The sequence below is a fragment of the Sciurus carolinensis genome, chromosome 8 (assembly GCF_902686445.1).
Source record: "Sciurus carolinensis chromosome 8, mSciCar1.2, whole genome shotgun sequence".
NCBI lineage: Eukaryota > Metazoa > Chordata > Mammalia > Rodentia > Sciuridae > Sciurus > Sciurus carolinensis.
In genome coordinates this window covers 46,533,071-46,551,618 of record NC_062220.1, presented here as the reverse complement: position 1 = coordinate 46,551,618, position 18,548 = coordinate 46,533,071, and the positions used below count along the sequence as shown (strand labels likewise).

Genomic DNA, 18,548 nt, shown 5'->3' with positions numbered 1-18,548 from the left:
GTATAGAATTCTAGGTGGAAAAGTTTTTTCTTTTAAACATTGACGACACCATTCAATTGTCTTCTGGTTGTCATTATTCCTAAATTAACTGTCAGTTCAACTGTTGCCCCTTTGGAAACAAATCTGCCTTTCTCTCTGGCTGCTTAAGAGCTTCTCTTTAGTTTTGATGTTCAGCAGTTTTAGTCTACTGTGTCTAGTCTGGATTATTTTTATCTTGCACTTGCAATTTGTTGTACTTATTGAGTATATAAATTAATGGTTGTTATAAGATCTGATAAAACCTTCAGCTGTCATATTTTCTTTCTAGTTTTGATTTATACCTATTAGACCATCTCACACTTTGTCCATCTCAATTTCTATGTCTCTTAAAAATGCATACTGGATAATTTCTTATCTTCCAGCTCACTAATTCTCTCTTTGACTGTGTTCAATCTGCTGTCAAAAGCATCTGTTTAATTTTAATCATTATAAATATCTTCACTTTTTGATTTTTTTAAAAAAATTAAAAATTAAAATTTCTGATGTTTTAAAAACTTATATCCAGGAAAGGTGGTGCATGCCTGAAATCTTAGTAATATGGGAGGTTGAAGCAGGAGGATTGCAATTCTTAGGCCAGCTTGGGCGACTTAATTAGAATCTGTTAAAAATAAAAAAAAGGTCTGGGAATATAGCTCAGTGGTAGAGCACTTGCATAGCATGTGTGAGACCCTGGATTTGATCCTAGTATCTTTGTAGATTTAAAATACTTCCCCATTGTTTTTGTTATCTCTTCTTAAAAGTGCCTCACTGCTTGTATGACTTGAGATTTTCTAATGTGACTTACTCATTTTCTTGTAACATAATCTATGAAAAAATTCTGGAGGCCTGGGTTGAATGTGAATTCAAAGGACTTAGGATTGCTTCTGTCAGACAGAAAGCAGTACCATAAATTCAAGAGTGTTTAAAAATTAATTACCAATGTGACATTTTTCTTATCACCAAAGAAATATAAATTCAGCCCGTAAGCCCATGTGAGACCAGCTCAGGGTTTCTGATTCTTCGGCAAGGGTTCCCTCCCTAGCCCCTTTTCTCCTCCTCTACTGAGAAGTAAGGCAATTTTCCTTGCAACCTACAGTAGAAAAGGCATTATTATTTTATTCATCCATTGGGGGCATAGCTCTCTGTGGTCCGTTTCATGGGGGAAGATTTTCTTTAGGATCAGAGGTAGGGTTAAGATTAGTGATGCCTGTAATAGACACATGGAGCAGACCCTCATTATCAGAGTTGTGCGCATACAGGGCTGGCTCCTGGAAGTAATTATCCCCTTAAATTTTGTCACTGAGGTCCTTTGCTTGACTCAACTTAGTTCTCATCCTGTTCTTTTCAGATTTAAATCTTTAGGCAGTACCTAGTTATCCCCTACAGCTTCAAAAATTAATGCTAAACTTCAGCTGTTTTGCAAATGTCTTTAAAGCAAAAGTAAGCTTTGTGGTTCTGCTGAAGCCACCTAATTTTAGGCTCAAATATTCCTTATTTCCTTGCTAGCCCATGTGTTTGAAAAGGCTATTTAACAACACACTGTACAACATTATAAGTTGTTTTAACTGGATGATCAGTTTGATCTGCTAATGACTGCAAACCCTATAGAGACAGTTTATGCGTTTTGGAGGAGATGCTCACGTGGATTGCTCTTGACACTGCCCCTAGACACATTTCCTTCAAACATGCCATGATTATGCAGGCAGTACCCCCTGCTAATTTTTTTGTTTGTCTTCCCCCTTGATGTAGATCACCAAATTGGGGAGGGGGCTTTTTTTCCTAATTCCCTCAGCATATCAATGAGGCCAACTGTCTATAACATCAACTATTATGGTTACTCAGCTAACTGAGCTGGGAATTCTCTTTGTGTCTCACCATTCCATGCAATTCTCTGAAAGCTCCCTCCCTGAAGAGGATGACTTCTCAGAGAAGTACATTGCTTAAAAGCACATATTCAAAATGTATCATCTTAAATATGGAACTACATCTGATTCTACCTCTCTGTGCCAAAAATAGTATGTTGTAGGAGCAAGAATACAATAGAGGATTTGCAATCAGAGACCTGGGCTCAGATTCTCTCTCTAATGTTGGGAGAAGTTTTCAGAATCTCAGTGCCTCAACTTTCACAGACACACTAAACTTAAATCCAATGATAAGTATAAGGTACCTGGTATAGTACCTAGCACAAGGATCTTCAATAAAAGGTGATGATAATTACTACTACCAATGAAAAGCACATTGTCCTATTGGACAATGGAAGTTCATATCTGAATTATTGTAGGGTTTGACATTTATCAGGCTAAGATACAATCTTTTATTTATTTAGTAAAAGACCCAATTCTACTAAATAAGTTTATAAGAGTTTACTAGGTTGATCAGATCCCATAGGCTTCTTTAGTTACCACGAGACATTTATCTGTTTGATTGTGTAGTCAATTAACATTTCTTAAGTCAGTCATTTTTAAGTGCCTACCTTGGTCACAACTGGAAATCAAGAGAATACAAGGATAACTTGGTGGAAATAGAAACATATTCATCACTTCCTGAAAATATATTCAGAGCACCCTATGAACAGTGGGAGGTTAGTAGCATCATTTTATATACTTTTACCATGAAGAGCAGTCCGAAAGTTAAATAAAAGACCTTTCTTGGAACTGGGGCTGAGCTCAAGTGGTAGAGCACTTGCCTGGCATGTGTGAGGCACTGGGTTTGATCCCCAGCACCACATAAAAAAAATTTTAAAAAATAATGAAATAAAGGTGTTGTGTCCATTTAAACTAAAAAAAAAAAAAAAAAAAAAAAAAAAAGACCTGTCTTAAAATTAATCTGTGGGCACTCGGCAAGAAATAACAAAATTTGAAGGAAAAATAATAGAACAAAAACTGGTAAAAATGTGTGCCTCTTGAAAGATAGTTACTGAAGCATGGGGCTAAGAAAATAATATGTTATTGTTAGATATCCCATTTTATCTGCATTTTCTATCTATTGTATCTGCATTTTCTATCTATTGAAACAAAATTTTAAAAAACTTTATGGCATTAGAATTATATGTTTATATTCTTTCATGCCCTCAAGACTGATCACACTGAAGGCAATGATACTATATATGTCTCTGAAACTCCAGCACCTACTGCAGTGTTAGCACATAGCAAATATTTGGTGAATGAAAGAAAGAATGGTAAAATATTAATCATTCACTTTTTTTTACTTTTTAGAATTTTTATTTTCATTTTTCAAAAAATTGTAATAACATACACAACAAAGTTTATCGTCTTAAGCATTTTTAAGTGTGCAATTCAGTAGGGTTAAGTGCATTCACACTCCAGAAATTTTCATATTGCAAAACTGAAATTTTGTACCCACTGAAGTCTACCTCCCATTCTCCTCCCGCTCCAGGCCATGGCAACTACCACCCCATTTTTCTGTCTCTATGAATCTGACTGCTCCAGATACCTCTTACCAGTGGAATTATGCCATACTGTCCTTTGTGACTGGCAAATTCTCTTGGCATAGTATCCTTAAGGTTCATCCACGTTGTAGCATATGTCAGAATTTCCTCCCTTTTTCAGGATGAATACTATTTCTTATATATATATATTGGCCAAATTTTGTTTATCCACTCATCTGAGCATGAACACTTGCGCTCACTTGCCCTATTTTTAAGAATCTCTTTCCCCCTAGCTTCTTTAACACTCTCAATTCCTTTGGGAATTGTTTTACAAAAAGAATGTTTTTCAAGTCATCTCCTTTTTATTTGCTATTCCAAAGCCCAAACTTGATTGCCTAGCCTAGAGGAGTTGTTGACCACACAGCTTTAGAAATTACCCAGGCCTGGGGCAGAACTATGTATTTTTGCAAGGATCCCTTAGTTGGCATTCTATAATTAAAAATTAATAATAATCAGCACATCATATGCACTATGTGCTAAGCTCTACCTTAAGTGCTTTGCATGTATTATTTTAGTAAATTCCCACAATAACCTTATGATTATTTCCCTGGAAATCTTCATGCATCTATTATGATTGTGTTCTTTTCTATTTGGCTCAAGTATCTTTAGGTTATAGGTCAGGTTTCAAAAAGCAATAGGACTGAGTTTGAAACCCAGTCTCACCACTTACCTCACAAGGTATGTGGCCTTACACCAATTACCTAAAACCATTAGTCTTCCATTTCCTCTGCTGTAAAGGGAGCTTAGAATAGTACCACATGCCTGGTAGGCTGTAGGGAGGACTAAATGATTCGAAGCATACACAGCTTCAAGCCAGGGGGCCCAGCAGAGTTACTCAATAAACATAAGCACTAATGAGTTTACCCCTCCTCCGAACACACTTTCGTCTAAGCCAGGACAGGACACACTCTCTCTCTGCCTCCTGAGAGTCTAGCACTATATTGGGTCTTGCCACCTTCAGATGCTCCAAACCCTTCCATCTTCAGTGACTCTTCTGTCCTGTCTAGAGGCAGGCATAGTTCTCCTAAGAAAATTAAAACAAACAGGCTGGGAGTGTAGCTTAGTGGTATAGCACTTGCCTAGAATGCAGGAGGCCCTGAGTTCGATCCCCAGCACCACAACAAACAATAAAAACCAAACAGTAATCTCTCGCCCTATCCCCACTGCCCCCACCAAAACATTATCCCTAGATTCTTTTTCTTCTGGTTGTTGTTTTCTTTCACAGTAAAACTTTTAGTTTGAATGGTTTCTGTTTATATTTCCTCTTAAAGGTTTCTGTTTCTATCATCCTGATTAAATTGACTTCTTAAAGATAACCACTGACCTCCATCTTTAAGTTTGAAAACCTTTTCATATCCTTCATCTCTTCTGGTCTCAATAGAATCTGGTAACACTCATGGCTGTTTCTTCCTCACATCTCATTCCTCTACTAGTGCCACATGCTGTTCACTGATTTCTCCACCTGATAGCTGCACCCAGCTGCAGTCCTGCATACCTATAATCCCAGTGACTTGGGAGGCTGGGGCAGAAGCATCCTAAGTTCTAGGCCAGCCTCAGCAACTCAGCAATACCCTGTTACAAAATAAAAAATAAAAAGGGCTAGGGATGTAGCTCAGTGGTAAAGTGCCCCTGGGTTCACTCCCCAGTACCAAACCAAAAAAATATTTACATAAATAAATAAGGGTGGTCTCCAAGTTCCATTATTGATTTCCCTTGGCTTGGACATCTCACCTACGCTTAAGGCTTCACGCCTGTGGATGACTCTGATAGAGCACCTATCATACCCATGCCTCTGCAAGGCTCCAGTATTCCATTCAATATCTTCACTGTAAGAAAAACACCAAACAGGGAGTCAGAGACCTGCCCCTGCCTACCTAGTAATGTAGCTAAACTTTATTAGAGTTCTGGGCCTCTATTCCCCAATTAGAAAAATAAAAGATCCTTTAAAGGTTTCTTACAGCTCCCCAAATATTCTGAAATTGTGAAGTTTACATTATTCCCATCTATCCAGGTGCTCAAGTGAGAAATCCACAAGTTACCTTTTAATCTTCCTTTACTCTCTACCTTTCATTACTTTTCAGGGCTTTGTGAGACTAACTCTGAAGCATCCTTTAAATATATCCCCCCGTGCCACTGCCCGGATCCACCCCAGTCTACATCCTTCTTGCTGTCCTCCTGCCTTCAGTCCTGTTCAGTTTTGGCCTGCCCCAGCATCCCCCACTGAAGCCAAATTATTTTCCCCACACATAAAGCTGCTTACGCCACCTTTCTCTGCCTTCCACCTGGTCCACTGTTCATTCAAGGCCGTCTCTTTCAGAAAGTCTTCCTGGCTGTCTCTCTGTGAGTTAGCTCCACCTCCTTTATAGCCTGTGCATTCACCCTGGACAGCTCTTCTCAACTGCATGTACATAGTTTCTATGGATCTGTGAACTTGGCTGACTGTTCCCATGAGATGGTAAAGTCTTTAAAAACCATACTTATTGATTTACTTTTGTATCCCTGGTCTAGGGCAGAGCTTGCTAGGTAGAGAAATGGGTGTCTTTGAAACTGGACACAATTGGCCCACTGTTCACATTTGACTTTCCCAACATCATGGTCTTTTTGGTCATTATTCACCAAGCTACTTTCTCTGCTCTAATATCCTCGTGTATGATGTGGAAACACCTGGTTTTTAGTTATCTTAATCAGGTGTCTCTTAAGTGCCAGAAAAGTTAAAAAGCAGCAGTGAAGAAGAAAGTTTGCTGCTACCAAATGTACTCTAGATAAGGGAGACACCAGACAAGAAAGACATCAGACAGTGATGGATGCTGGTGGAGAACTGGAAAGGGGACCAGGACAGCAAGTGGCCTGGCTATCTTCCTGAGAAGGCATCTGTTTAGCTAAGGCTTCAGGGGAAGAGCCTTCAGGCAGACTGAAGAGCAAGAGGAAACAAGCATGGAATATCTGAAGAAAGTAAAGGCAGCCAGCAGAGCTAGCTCACAGGATGTTGATGCAAAATGGAGAGTGAAGAGGAAAGGCCCCCAGGCAAGCAGTGGGGATCTGCTCCAACTGCAAGAGAAAGCTGCTGGAAGGTTTTCCACTGGGGAACAGTTTCTGTAGAGCCCACTAGTTTCTCATTTCCTTCTGGTTTCTGCCCAGATACCTCATTCCAGAGGACTTCCCTGACCACCCTATTAAGATGTACCCCCAGCCTACTTTGGCCCTTCTCCATCCTCTTACCCTGACTTTTATGTCTTCAAAGTTCTTAGCACCACCTGATGTCATGTATTTGTTCTCTTGATGGCAAATTTTTCCTATATGCCAAACTGTGAGCAGCAACTTGGCTTTTCCCAGCACCACCCGAATGGCAAGAACAGCACCAGGCACATAGTTAGCTCCCAATAAAAGTGTGCTGATGGATCTTTTTACTGTCTCTACGGTTTTGCCTTTTCCAGAATGTCATGCACTTGGACAAATACAACATGTACCCTTTTCAGATCAGCTTCTTTCACTTAGTAATATGTACTTAAATTTCTTCCATGTCTTTTCATGGCTTGAGAGCTCATTTCCTTTTAATATCGAGTAATAGTCCATTGTGTGCATGTCCCAAGTTTGTTTATCCATTCACTTAGTGAAGGACATCTTGGTTGCTTCTAGGTTTTGGCAATTGTGAATAAAGTAGCTATAAACATTAAGAAAGTATGTGTTGAGTGAGTTAATCAATCTGACTTACATTTTAAATGGATCATTTTGGCTGCTGCAATAACAATGAATTTGAAGGAATCAAAGTCAGAATAAAGAAACCACTGAAGAGGCTTCCACAGAGGTTCAGAGGAAGACACAGAGGTACAACAAGTGGAAGGATGACAGCAGCCACTCCGGTGGCAGCAAAACCAAAGCATGCCCCTCGATGTTCCAAAACGAGTGTGCAGCATGTTCTCAAAGCAATGATTAAACAATTGCTTTCTTCATGTGGGGCACACACACATAAAAAGAGAAGTTTATGAAAGCTTCTTAGCACCACCTGATAAACTGAGGAATTATTCTTATAAGTACATATGTGTTACAGGATGAAATTAAACTGATGGAATTTGATTAGATCTATTAAAACTAAAACATGCACATGCCCCTTGATCTAACAACTTCATTCCTAGGGATTTATTCTTTGTATTCACTCATGAAAGAATATCAAAATACCAAATCTTATTATTGCACAGTGTGTATGTATGCATATGTAACAACAAATCCCACTATCATGTATAATTATAATGCACCAATTAAAAAACACAAAAAAGTTTATCAAACTAAAACACAGGAATATTCACCAGGTATTACTTATATTTCCACACTGGAAGAAACAAATACTCATCAAGAGGAAACCAGCTTTAAAAAAAACAAAAACAAAAAAACTTACACCGAGCATGGGGGCAAAAAGAAGAAAAAAACTTAAAAAAATTGTATTCCTCTATCAAATAAAACAAGGAAGGAGTTTTCACATACAATGTGCCTAGAAATACTCTTTGTGTTAAAACACACATGCTATAATGCTACTGGTACATTTTAATATAGAGAGAGAAAGAAGGAAAGCGATGAGGAGACAAATACTCATGTAAGTAGGAAAATTTTTTCAAGGATTTATAAAAATTTAAGCAACGGATATTTGAAGAGAATGGAAAGGTAAATGGCTGGTGAGAGAATTTTACTTCCCTCCATATCTATAGTTTGAGGTTTTAAAAATATCAACTTGTATTTTATTTGAAAATTGAAAAAATCAAAACTTTGAGAGAAGTAACAGAATAAACAAGAATGCATGGATATATCACTGCTTGCTTTTGCAAGATATGGACAATAGCTTCAATATTCATTTACTATTTACACACAGTGGATGAACTCAGGTACACACTGATGCAGGTAGATGAAAAACACACTTGAAAACTGTCAAATACAGTGGGGTAAATCGAATGCCTTTGATCAGAACATGACCAACAAGAGCCCATATTTCTAAGCAACTTTCTAGTAAAAGCCTATGTTTAATTTGTGATTACAGAATTTGAAACTATTTTGAACAATGCTTGATGGACCTTAGCTGTCACTGCTTCAGTGACCACTTTTTGTCTTCCAAAAGAGGCATGAACTCTTTCAGGCTTCCTAACAAAAGAATCTTTTTGGAACTGTGATAGCTCTGCTGCCATTTAATGTTCAACACAAATTTTATAAGTTGAGAGCTTCTAAGGAAAAGGTAACATTCAAAAATAGGTGGATGCAACTTTCTTTCCCATGACAAAAATCTGACTTATTTTATACTCCGGGAATTATGCATAAAACAAAATCTTTCCAGTAAAAAGAAATTACATCCCCATATAGTTTTTATTGTTATTGTTGTTGTTTTTTGGTGCTGAAGACCAGACCCAGGGCCTCATTCAGGCTAGGTAAGTGCTCTTCCACCAGCTCCAATCCTCACATATCCCCCCCTCCCTTAATCCTCATATATTCTTAAGAAAAGTCATATATGTAATAGATTTTTTTCTTAACTACATCACAATCAGGGAGCTCTTTCAAAGGCAATGATTTATTCTGCTTTTACTTCAACCACCTATTTCCTGCATGCTATAACTACAGTTCTCTAAATGTCACTATTTTAGAGGGGTGCTTTGTTTACATGGTACCCTATATTGGCTCTAAACTATTTCTAATTTCAGGAATGTGAAATGTTTACCATATCCACTCTTTTTCACTTGCAAATGTATTTCTAAAGCAAGAATTCTAATTGCCATTTACTGAGAAGTTGCAGAATAGTTAGGTATTTTGCAAGTCAATTCGGAGAAAAACAGAAGGCTTGGTTAAGTCCAATTCAGGTGAGGTTAAGCTCAGCAGGCCTAGACACACAGACAGAGCCAACCACTCACCCCTCCTGTGCTGGGCATTGTAATGTTAACATAGCAAACAAAAGAGCCCAGGGGAAGAGAAGGCAGATTACCAGTCCCAACGAAAACTATGACAGTGGTCTCTTTTTAAACCCACGGGGAAGGACACAAACCAGGCTTAAAAGTATTAGGTCACATCTTGCCATTTGCATTTTTCTACCCAACCAAGACAACAAACAGAGAAAGGCACTATTGCTAAAAAGAGCTACTTAGAAACAAAAACACATTAAATACACAGCAATACTAAAGTTGTGATGCTCCCTAAATGGATGGAGCTTTACCTACTGAAATGATTTCCGACCAGGAAAGGTGAGGAGGGGCAGGTAAGGTGGAGAGATGGGGGGCTGGAGTCTATTTTTATAAGACAAGGCATAGGCTGGAAGCCATGATACCATAAATGAGGATCAGTTGGGGTGGTAATACAAGATGAGTTGACTCAAAGAAGCCAAAGCCGCAGGGAGATGCATGTCTGCCCAGGGAAGTCTCACAGGTCTCCAGAATTTAATTGATATAGATGGCCAGCAGGAAGGTGGAGAATGCTAGGTCATTCTCTCACAATGAAACCAAGTTTCCAGGTCAAGCACTAGTGACTTCACTTGGTAATTATCAATACACCAAAACCAGTATATTGCAAAGCAGCTCCAAGCGCTATGGAATGCCTCTGAACTAGATTAAACCACTAGACTAGTAATTAAACTAACTTTATATGGGAGAGTTCTCATGCTCAAACTTGAGCAATCCTGCTCATTTCAGGAAAGCAATTTTGGCACAAAGTGGAAACAAGTATCTTCTGAACCTCAATTTCAGCTCAAATACCAAGGCTGGCAGCCTCTGTTCACCCAACTGCAAAATCAGGATACCAACTACTTCCAAAGGGTGTTAAAGGGAATTAAGATTATGAAATAATGTGAAGATGAAAAGCACTAAGTCCCAGGCTCGTAGCATCTGCAGGTGATTTAACAGGCCCTGTGTCTGTATCGGCAAACAAGTTTTTACCATTTTATCCATCTAGACAATCTGATGACAGTCACTGCCAGAGTACCCAAGTGCTTTTTACCAGACAGGCCCACTGAAAGACTGCTTGGCATCCTGTCAAAATGACAAGCTGCTACATCATGTTATACACCACAAGAGCCTAAAAATTTAGAAAAGAAGATGATTCAAATTGATCTTTGCTATGCCTCATGACAATACTGTTTATTTCTTTGAACTGGATAATAAACTGGTAAAGAAAATAGCTATAGAACACTGCTCACTGCACATTTCCTGACTGAGTATCTTAAGTGGTATTTTTAAAAAATCAGCATTTTTATTCTTAAAAACCACATATGTTTAAGTAAATAAGGCAAGTTATTCCCATCTCCCCAAATCAACCCACTAAAGAGGACATCACATTGTATTGGATTCTTACAAAGGCTCAGTTTATGGGGTGCTCTTTCTATCACTTAACTTTGAGAAGTGAAGTATCATTCGGGGAATGTAGATTTGCTCTAAACGACCACAAGCATTATTAATTCTGGATATTAGTGAGGTTCACCTACAAAATTCTGGGTACTCACAAAAAGGAAAAACAATAAAGTATTCCATAGAGTAGGATCTTATAAATACTGTGATGAATGTCAAAACAAGTCATTGAAAGGTTCTCTAAAAAGCAATATAAGTTGAAACTCATTATGGGGATCAGTTGTATCCACTCAGGATGCACTGAGACTAGGAAAAAAGACATCAACTCTCTCAATGTTACACATCTGTGGGATAAAATTTCCAGGACAACGTTGTACATGAAGATCAAAAGTGCTATATCTTGCAGAGGGTGAAAATGAAGACAGTATACTCTGTAAAACCACATTAACAGATGATCCGAAAAAGAATTAAGTAGTAATCAAGACACTTGTTTAAAATTTGCATAAATAAGACATTTCTTGATATTATTCACAGAAACAAACCATTATTAATTTCATATATTTTATAATTTCTGTGTAAACACATGAAACTATTTTAAGTAGACATTTGATTTCTCCCCCTATATTCTTAAAGGTTTACTTATTCGTTAGTATAAACGTTTTTTTTAATCTTATTGAAAAATGGGAAACACCTTTTGTTTGATAGTCTTAGAGCTAGGCATATGTGCAGACGATTTTAGTATATTCCCTACAACTTTGTGGTAGAATGGTGTGAGTGATAAATTTAAAGTATCCCCGGTGCCTATAATCCCAGTGGCTCTGGAGGCTGAGGCAGAAGGATTGCGAGTTCAAAGACAGCTTTGGCAAAGGTCTAAATAAAATACAAAACAGGGCTGGGGGTGTGGCTCAGTGATCCAGTGCCCCTGTGTTCAATCCCCTGTACTACCCCCACCCCTAAAAAAGTTTGGTTTTATAATCATTCTGAAGAACCATTTTCAAATGAAAAACTGCTAAGGTTTTTAATAATTGGGAGGCAGCATAAATATAGAAAACACGAATAGAGCCAATGTGTAGGGTCAGAAAATAAATTCTTGCCCTGGCGTGGGTTTCTCCTTAACTGAGCTCAGCACGCCTTCTGAAAGATGGTGCCCTAGGATCCTGGCATATTTCCCTCATGGAGGAGGGCACTGAGAATTAGGTTTTTGTATCAATAACAAATCAAAATAAAGCCCCGGACAGTGTTGCTATAGAGAGTTGTGCTGAACAGCCCTGGTGGGCAATCACTTCACAGTCAGCTTGAATTTGTATGTCCGTGATTTGTGTATTGTATTCGGATTTGTGTGCAGTTTTTTGGCAGATGGCAGAATGGGTAACTCCCTATGGGTTCCAGAAGAAAATTTTTTCACAGGAAGAGTCAATTTCAAGTTGATGAGTTACTAGTTTAGAAAATGAGCAAGCAATCAAGTCACTAAAAGATACCTTGTAGATGCCAAAAAAGCCCAAGTCTCGCAGGACGGACAGAGCGCTGACTCGGGGTCCAGTGGTGATTTCTCCAGCCACTTGCAAACGGATCTTGACAATTTCTAAAGGATTTGTGAAAATCACTTGGGAGCCTCCAGCCTAAAGAGAAAAAGAAAAGATTTAGGATCAAAGTTGGGAAATGGTAAGGTGGGTCAGAAAGAGATGAACAATTATTCTCAATAAAGCTCAGAAAGTTCTGTGCTTAAAGACTCTACAGTTTCAGTCTTTGTCCCATCAATTAAAAATCTGGTGATCACAAGCTTGAATCAAAATAGAGTTACTGCCTAGAAGCCTCAGGAAGAGATCCTGCCTCCTTCATCTCCAGAGGAGATTTCTGTTGGCCTCACTTGAATACTCATACCATAACAAAGACTCCTCGAAGTATGAGCAACATGCATAAAATCATGTATTACCCAAACACAGGGACACGTCTGCCTCTCTGAATAGGAGGGAAGCAAGGAGGACAAATGGAGGACAAATGGAGGACAAATGTTCTTGGTTAATGAATTTCGTGATTCTAAGTGATGATTCAAAAATTCCCAGTGCTATGGTTTAGATGTGAGGTATCCCCTAAAAGCTCACGTGTGAGACAGTGCAAGAAGGTTTAGACATGAAGTAATTGGGTTATGAGAGCCTTAACCAATCAGTGAATTAATCCCCTGATAGGGATTAACTGAGTGGTAAATGAAAGCAGGTAGGATGTGGCTAGAGGAGATGGGCACTGGAGTATGCCTTTGGAGTTTATATTTTTTCTGGTGAAGGGAGCTAGCTCTCTCTCCTCTCTCTCTCTCTCTGATCCTGGATGCCATGCTCCCAACTGCTTTCCTCCATCATTTTCTTCTGCCTCACTTCGGGTCCCAAGGAATGGAGTTGGCCATCTATGGATGGAGACCTCTGAAACCATGAGCCTCCAAATAAACTTTTCCTCCTCAAATTGTTTTTGTTAGGTCTTTTGGTCACAGTAGAGGAAAAAACTGACTAAAACAGACAGAACACATGTAAACTTAAGTGAAAAAAACAATCTTTAAAAAATTTGTGGATCATCCAATACTATTTCATGGAATTATAATTTTATTTATATGTTACCTGTGTAGAAAATTATTCTTTTCATATAAGATAAATGGTATTTCAAAGTAGTACAAATATGCATTAAATCAATTATGGTCCAAACTATGAACAATGAATATTATCATTCCAGAAATGGTTGGATGCCACTCCTCCAAGAACATCAGTGAAATCTTTAAAGTGCATTACACAGGAAATTTTAAGCTAGCTATTTTGAAGCTAAGCCTATGCTTATTATTAGCAATTATATTCTTTCTTACTGTACTTCAACTTGTTATTCCTTGTCACAAATCTACTAAATTTTATACACCAAAACTAAGGTTGCTATGTAGCACAGTTCAGAGTACTTGTTACATAGTAATGTCACCAAAGCCAGACCACAGACACAGAGCTGCCATTTTACAGTTTAGTAGACGTCATCAGGGCAACAGGTATAACATCATGCAAAACTACCTCTTGGTAGATTCTCTACTCCCAGTCTGCAACATAGGCAGCCTCATAAAATGGTCTGCACTGATTAGAAATGGGGCTCCAAAGATGGTCTTATTTTTTCAAATTAAAAATTTTTTTGTTTTAGTTGTAGATGAACACAATACCTTTTTTTATTTATTTATATGTGGTGCTAAGGATGGAACCCAGGGCCTCACACATGCTAAGCAAGCGCTCTACCACTGAGTCACAACCCTAGCTCTAAAGATGGTCTTTGAGGTATTATTTATAATAGATGACAATAAATTGGAAACAAAATAAATATCCAAGGCAAAGGGATGGATTAAATTAATTTGAGCATGTCTATACACTGAGATACTATGCAATAAAAAAATAATTTTGTAGAGAAATGTTCAATAGATACTGTTAAGTAGAAACTCTAATCACTAAATATGTTTAGAATACATGTACACTTTTCCCCCTGATGTACCCTACTACCACACAGAACACATATACCAAAGTGGTACTTTGGAGGTAGTAAGATTTCAAATAGTTTACTTCTTCTATTTTTTTTCATACACATGCGCGCGCGCGCACACACACACACAGATACATAGAGGGAAATATGTCCTACTTCTATAAAGAAAAATAAATACTTGTGCATAACTTCAAAGAAAAATGTTCATTCACTAACTCTATATCAAACTGTTTGTCCATTTTTATTAACTTGATATCATAATCAAGACACAGACAAGGGTTTCCCTGTCACCACATTTGGAGGGGAATAGCAGTCACCTGTGTTTTGACAATTGCAGACTATCTCTTCTTGGCTGCTTTTACCATGTTTTGCCTATCACCTTCACCTCTAAGGAGATGAGCCAAATGAGCTTGGTAGGAACAACCTGGATTGAGCTCACCGAAAAACCCAGGAGGCCCTCATGAAGTAGGAGCAGAGTGTGGGACGGCAGTTCAGAGGGTGATGTTTCCTGGTCCGCACACACACAGCCTGTTCCCTACTCTATGGCTCAGAACAGGTCTGCTCGGCTTATCCCCTGTTGCTACCTGCAGCTACCTTGTAAGAACAACCCCCTGTCTGTCTACTGCCCTTAGTATTCTGTGGGTTTATATCTATCTTTTCAATGGGATGTGAAAGGAGTTATTGAAGGCTGCAGGATGAAGACATGAAACAGACTTTGGTAACTATGCTAAGCACATAAGCATTCTGTTTGTGCTTCCGGACTAGAGACCTCTCCATATGAAAGTGAAATGAAAATGAACGAAAATTTAAAGTGTAAAAAATTGTCTTATGGGGCAAAATTGCTGAGAAAGATTCACCCAGATGGAATTAGCTTGAGGGCTGATTTCTTAAAGTGCCAATGGTGATGGTAAGATTATCTCTATGAGGGATAAAATGAAGTGTAATCAGATCATACCATCTTCTTGAAGAATAGAAAAGGAATGAAGCCCACCTTCATTCAAGCTCTGCCAACAGGAGGTAAGGAGACAGCTGAGCACCCTGTGTGAACAGCCAGCCTCAGCTCCCCGAATCTGTCCAAATTCTTGCTTGCCAGGAAGAGTAGAGACGGCAAATGTCCAGTAGCCACACAATGCCCAAGACAGTGCAGTGGCTCCACATGCTCTGCTTTCTTTCCCCGTCTCCTAATGGGCTGGTTTTACTCTTTGGCTGCAAATTACTATCACCTGCACAGCCTGTGAAAAGCAGTGACTTCTAGACCCCACTCTACACAGCTAAAATAATTTCTGCATTTGCCCTTATTAAAAAATTTCCTATGTAATTATTCTGGGCAATGAGCGTTCAGAGAGTTCCTTCAGTACTCTATCTCTAGGAATGTTCTTTCCTTTTCTTCTTCTTCTTCTTCTTCTTCTTCTTCTTCTTTTTTTTGATGGGGGGGTGGGTACTAGAGACTGAACCCATGGGTACTTTACCACTGAGTTATATCCCAGTTCTTTCATTCTGAGACGAGGGCTCACCAAGTTGCCCAGGAGGACCCTGAACTTGCCATCCTCCTATCGAACTCCCAGGTAGCTGGGATGACAGGCATGTACTCCATGTCTGGCAATCACTGTTAATTCTGAGGGTCGGTTTACTAGTCCTCCTTAAGGCTATGATTTCTAGTCTCAAGTCCCCAATATTATTTCAGAGAGTATTTTTTACTTTTTACCTGTGATCACATAACCAAGTGCTGCCATTATTAAAGGGTACAATTTTTAGGCATAAATTGTCATCTTATTATTTTCTATATTCTCTACTACTTATAAAAGTTCTGAACAATGTATATAGTTAAATATACATCCTCAGCTCCCTGACTCCAAGCCAATGGGGACAGATACCAATTCTTTCATGAAAGCCAAGTGAGTTCTCATCAATGAGAATGATGCAAGAGACAAATCCACTTCAGAGAGCTTGTGGGGGGAAAGAGTGCAGTGATACCAGGGAAAAAACCCCTGGTGGACTCAGGAAGAAAGAACTTACAGACTCAAAGTGGCACATTGTAAAGGTGTCAGAGATGAAACGGGTCCTTTGGAGTCAGACTGGAAGGAAATTCGAGACTCTAAGGCACCAAGAGAAGATGCTTATCATCAGATGCACAGTGTCTGAGTATCATCGCAGCTTGACCACGGAGCTCCACTCTGCCTGCTGCTCACCCAACTCCTGGTCTATTATCCCTTCACAGTCCCTTAGCCATGTTCCTCCTTCACAGAGATCAAAGATAGCTGAATCGGCAGACAACGAACAGGAACACCTATTGTGTGCAATGTCTTTGTGTCTCTCATCACTTGAGAGCTCTGGCTGTGTGAAGATACTGTCTTTTTTGTGCATGTAATTTTGTCACAAATAATTTCCCCATGACTTTCTGGAGTGTGGCGAGTAGGATGGGGAGATTTTCCATACTGAACTCTGTGTGGCATATTGTTTTTACAGTAGGGACACTTTCTTCTCTACATGTTTCCTGTCATAGTCTTTGTTACTAAATCCATCTTAGAAGAAACATACCTATTACAGACCACTTCTGCAACTCCATCATTCATTCATGTCTTTTTTCACCAAATATTTATAAGCAATTGTTTTCAAAGTTTGTGCCAGGAATTGCAAGGACACAAGGCAAGAAAGCATTCTTGTCCATCAGGGGCTACTAAGGTGTGGCTTTGCATATACAGTGAATCTTTAGTCACTCAAGAGGTGCTTTTTCCAGATTTTACCTAGTTGTAAATGGAGACCTGAGAAAGATTAAAGCAATTGTTATGAGTTGAACCGTGTTACACTGTAAGTCACGACTGGCTATGACTAACCCCCCTGAGGCACCTAACCCTCAGCACTTCAGAATGTGACCATGCACTTGGAGATGGGGACTCTGAAAAGAGAACTAAATCGAAATGAAGTCTTTAAGGTGGGCCTTAATCCAATCGCACTGGCATTCTTATGAGCACAGGAAATTAAACACAGGCATGTAAGGGCAGAGGGAAAAGACCATGTGAGGACGCAGGGAAAGAGCCATCTCTAAGCCACGGAGGGAGGCCTCAGAGAAATCAACCCTGCCAACACCTTGATTTTGGACTTCCACCCTCCAGAAATGTGAGAAAATAAATTTCTGTACTTTAAGCCACCCAGTCTATGGTATTTCACTTTGACAACCCCAGAAAACTAATATTGCAGTTTTCCCAAGGTTACCAGGAAAGCAAGCAGAAGAAAGAATTCTTTATGGAGGTCACTAACTACATGACTTACAAGTATAGGAAATGGTATGTGACAAAAGGTAACTATTCCACGTGATAAGAGTTAAGATCTAGACAAATTGGTATGACAGTTCAAAGGAGGGCAAGAGTCTGGCTGGGATGTTCAGGGAAGTGGTAAAGCATACAAGGTAACATGGTGGCTGATGACTGAAGTAGGCTTAGGGCCTAGCTAGTCCAGACAGAAATGGCACAAAAGCTCAGTACTGGGGCGACCAAAGGCATGGCATACTTAAATAGGTAACAGACCCAGCACTGTGCCACAAAGTAACATTTTTATAAAGATAAGATCTATGTCATCATCCACCAGTATTCACCTGAGTGCTTACTATACCAGGCATTGTGCTAAGAGTTTATAATCTTTCTTTCCCCCTGGGTTGGGCTTCATAATATCATAAAGTGAGTAATAATACTACCCTAATATTATACATGAACAAACTAAGGCTGAGAGGAGTAAAGGAGGCTTCTTACCTTGCCTGGGGTCACATAGCTGGGAAGGTAGGACTTGGATTCTAAGCTGGAGCTGCTAGATGCCAGAGCCTGAGCGCTCATTCTGCTACTGCTCATCACAGCAAATCGAAGGAAATGACCAGAGCCCCTTTCCTTTAAGACAGCTTAGAAGTGGTATGAAAGAGGACAGCTGAAGATCAGTCTGTTGGGGCAAATCATGGAAGGTCTTTGACACCATCTTGACTGACAGGGTTGCATACTGGATTTGGTGCATGTGAGTTTGTGGTAAGAAGAGGGCAGGTAAACACAGTTTAGCAGTTGGTGAGTAGTCTGACTAGTATCTACACATCAGGATGGTGCCCAGACAGCAGAGGGAGAGGGAAGGAGAGGACGTATTAGGAAAAGAGAGCCCTGAGGCAGGGATAGCAATTAGGGTTAACAATCAGGGTTTTAGCAGAGTAGGTGAGAAATGAAAGGCCACAATTAGAACAATTACATTTGAAATGAACTAGGAGGTGGGTAATGAATGCAATAGAGACCAAGAGGGTTTGGCTGCAG

At 39.3% G+C, this 18,548-nt stretch overlaps 1 protein-coding gene and 1 non-coding gene across 2 annotated transcripts in view; one reads left to right on the top strand and one right to left on the bottom strand.

Moving 5' to 3' along the window:
- The window catches only part of Slc25a13 (solute carrier family 25 member 13), a 179,503-nt gene that overhangs the window by 17,959 nt on the left and 142,996 nt on the right, over positions 1-18,548 (bottom strand). The window contains exon 14 of the mRNA XM_047560964.1: positions 12,252-12,392. Within this exon, the coding sequence (XP_047416920.1) occupies positions 12,252-12,392 (141 nt within the window). The remainder of the gene's footprint in view (positions 1-12,251; positions 12,393-18,548) is intronic.
- On the top strand, positions 4,515-4,587 carry Trnas-aga (transfer RNA serine (anticodon AGA)). The gene has a single exon. It is a non-coding gene; the product is annotated as a tRNA-Ser (tRNA).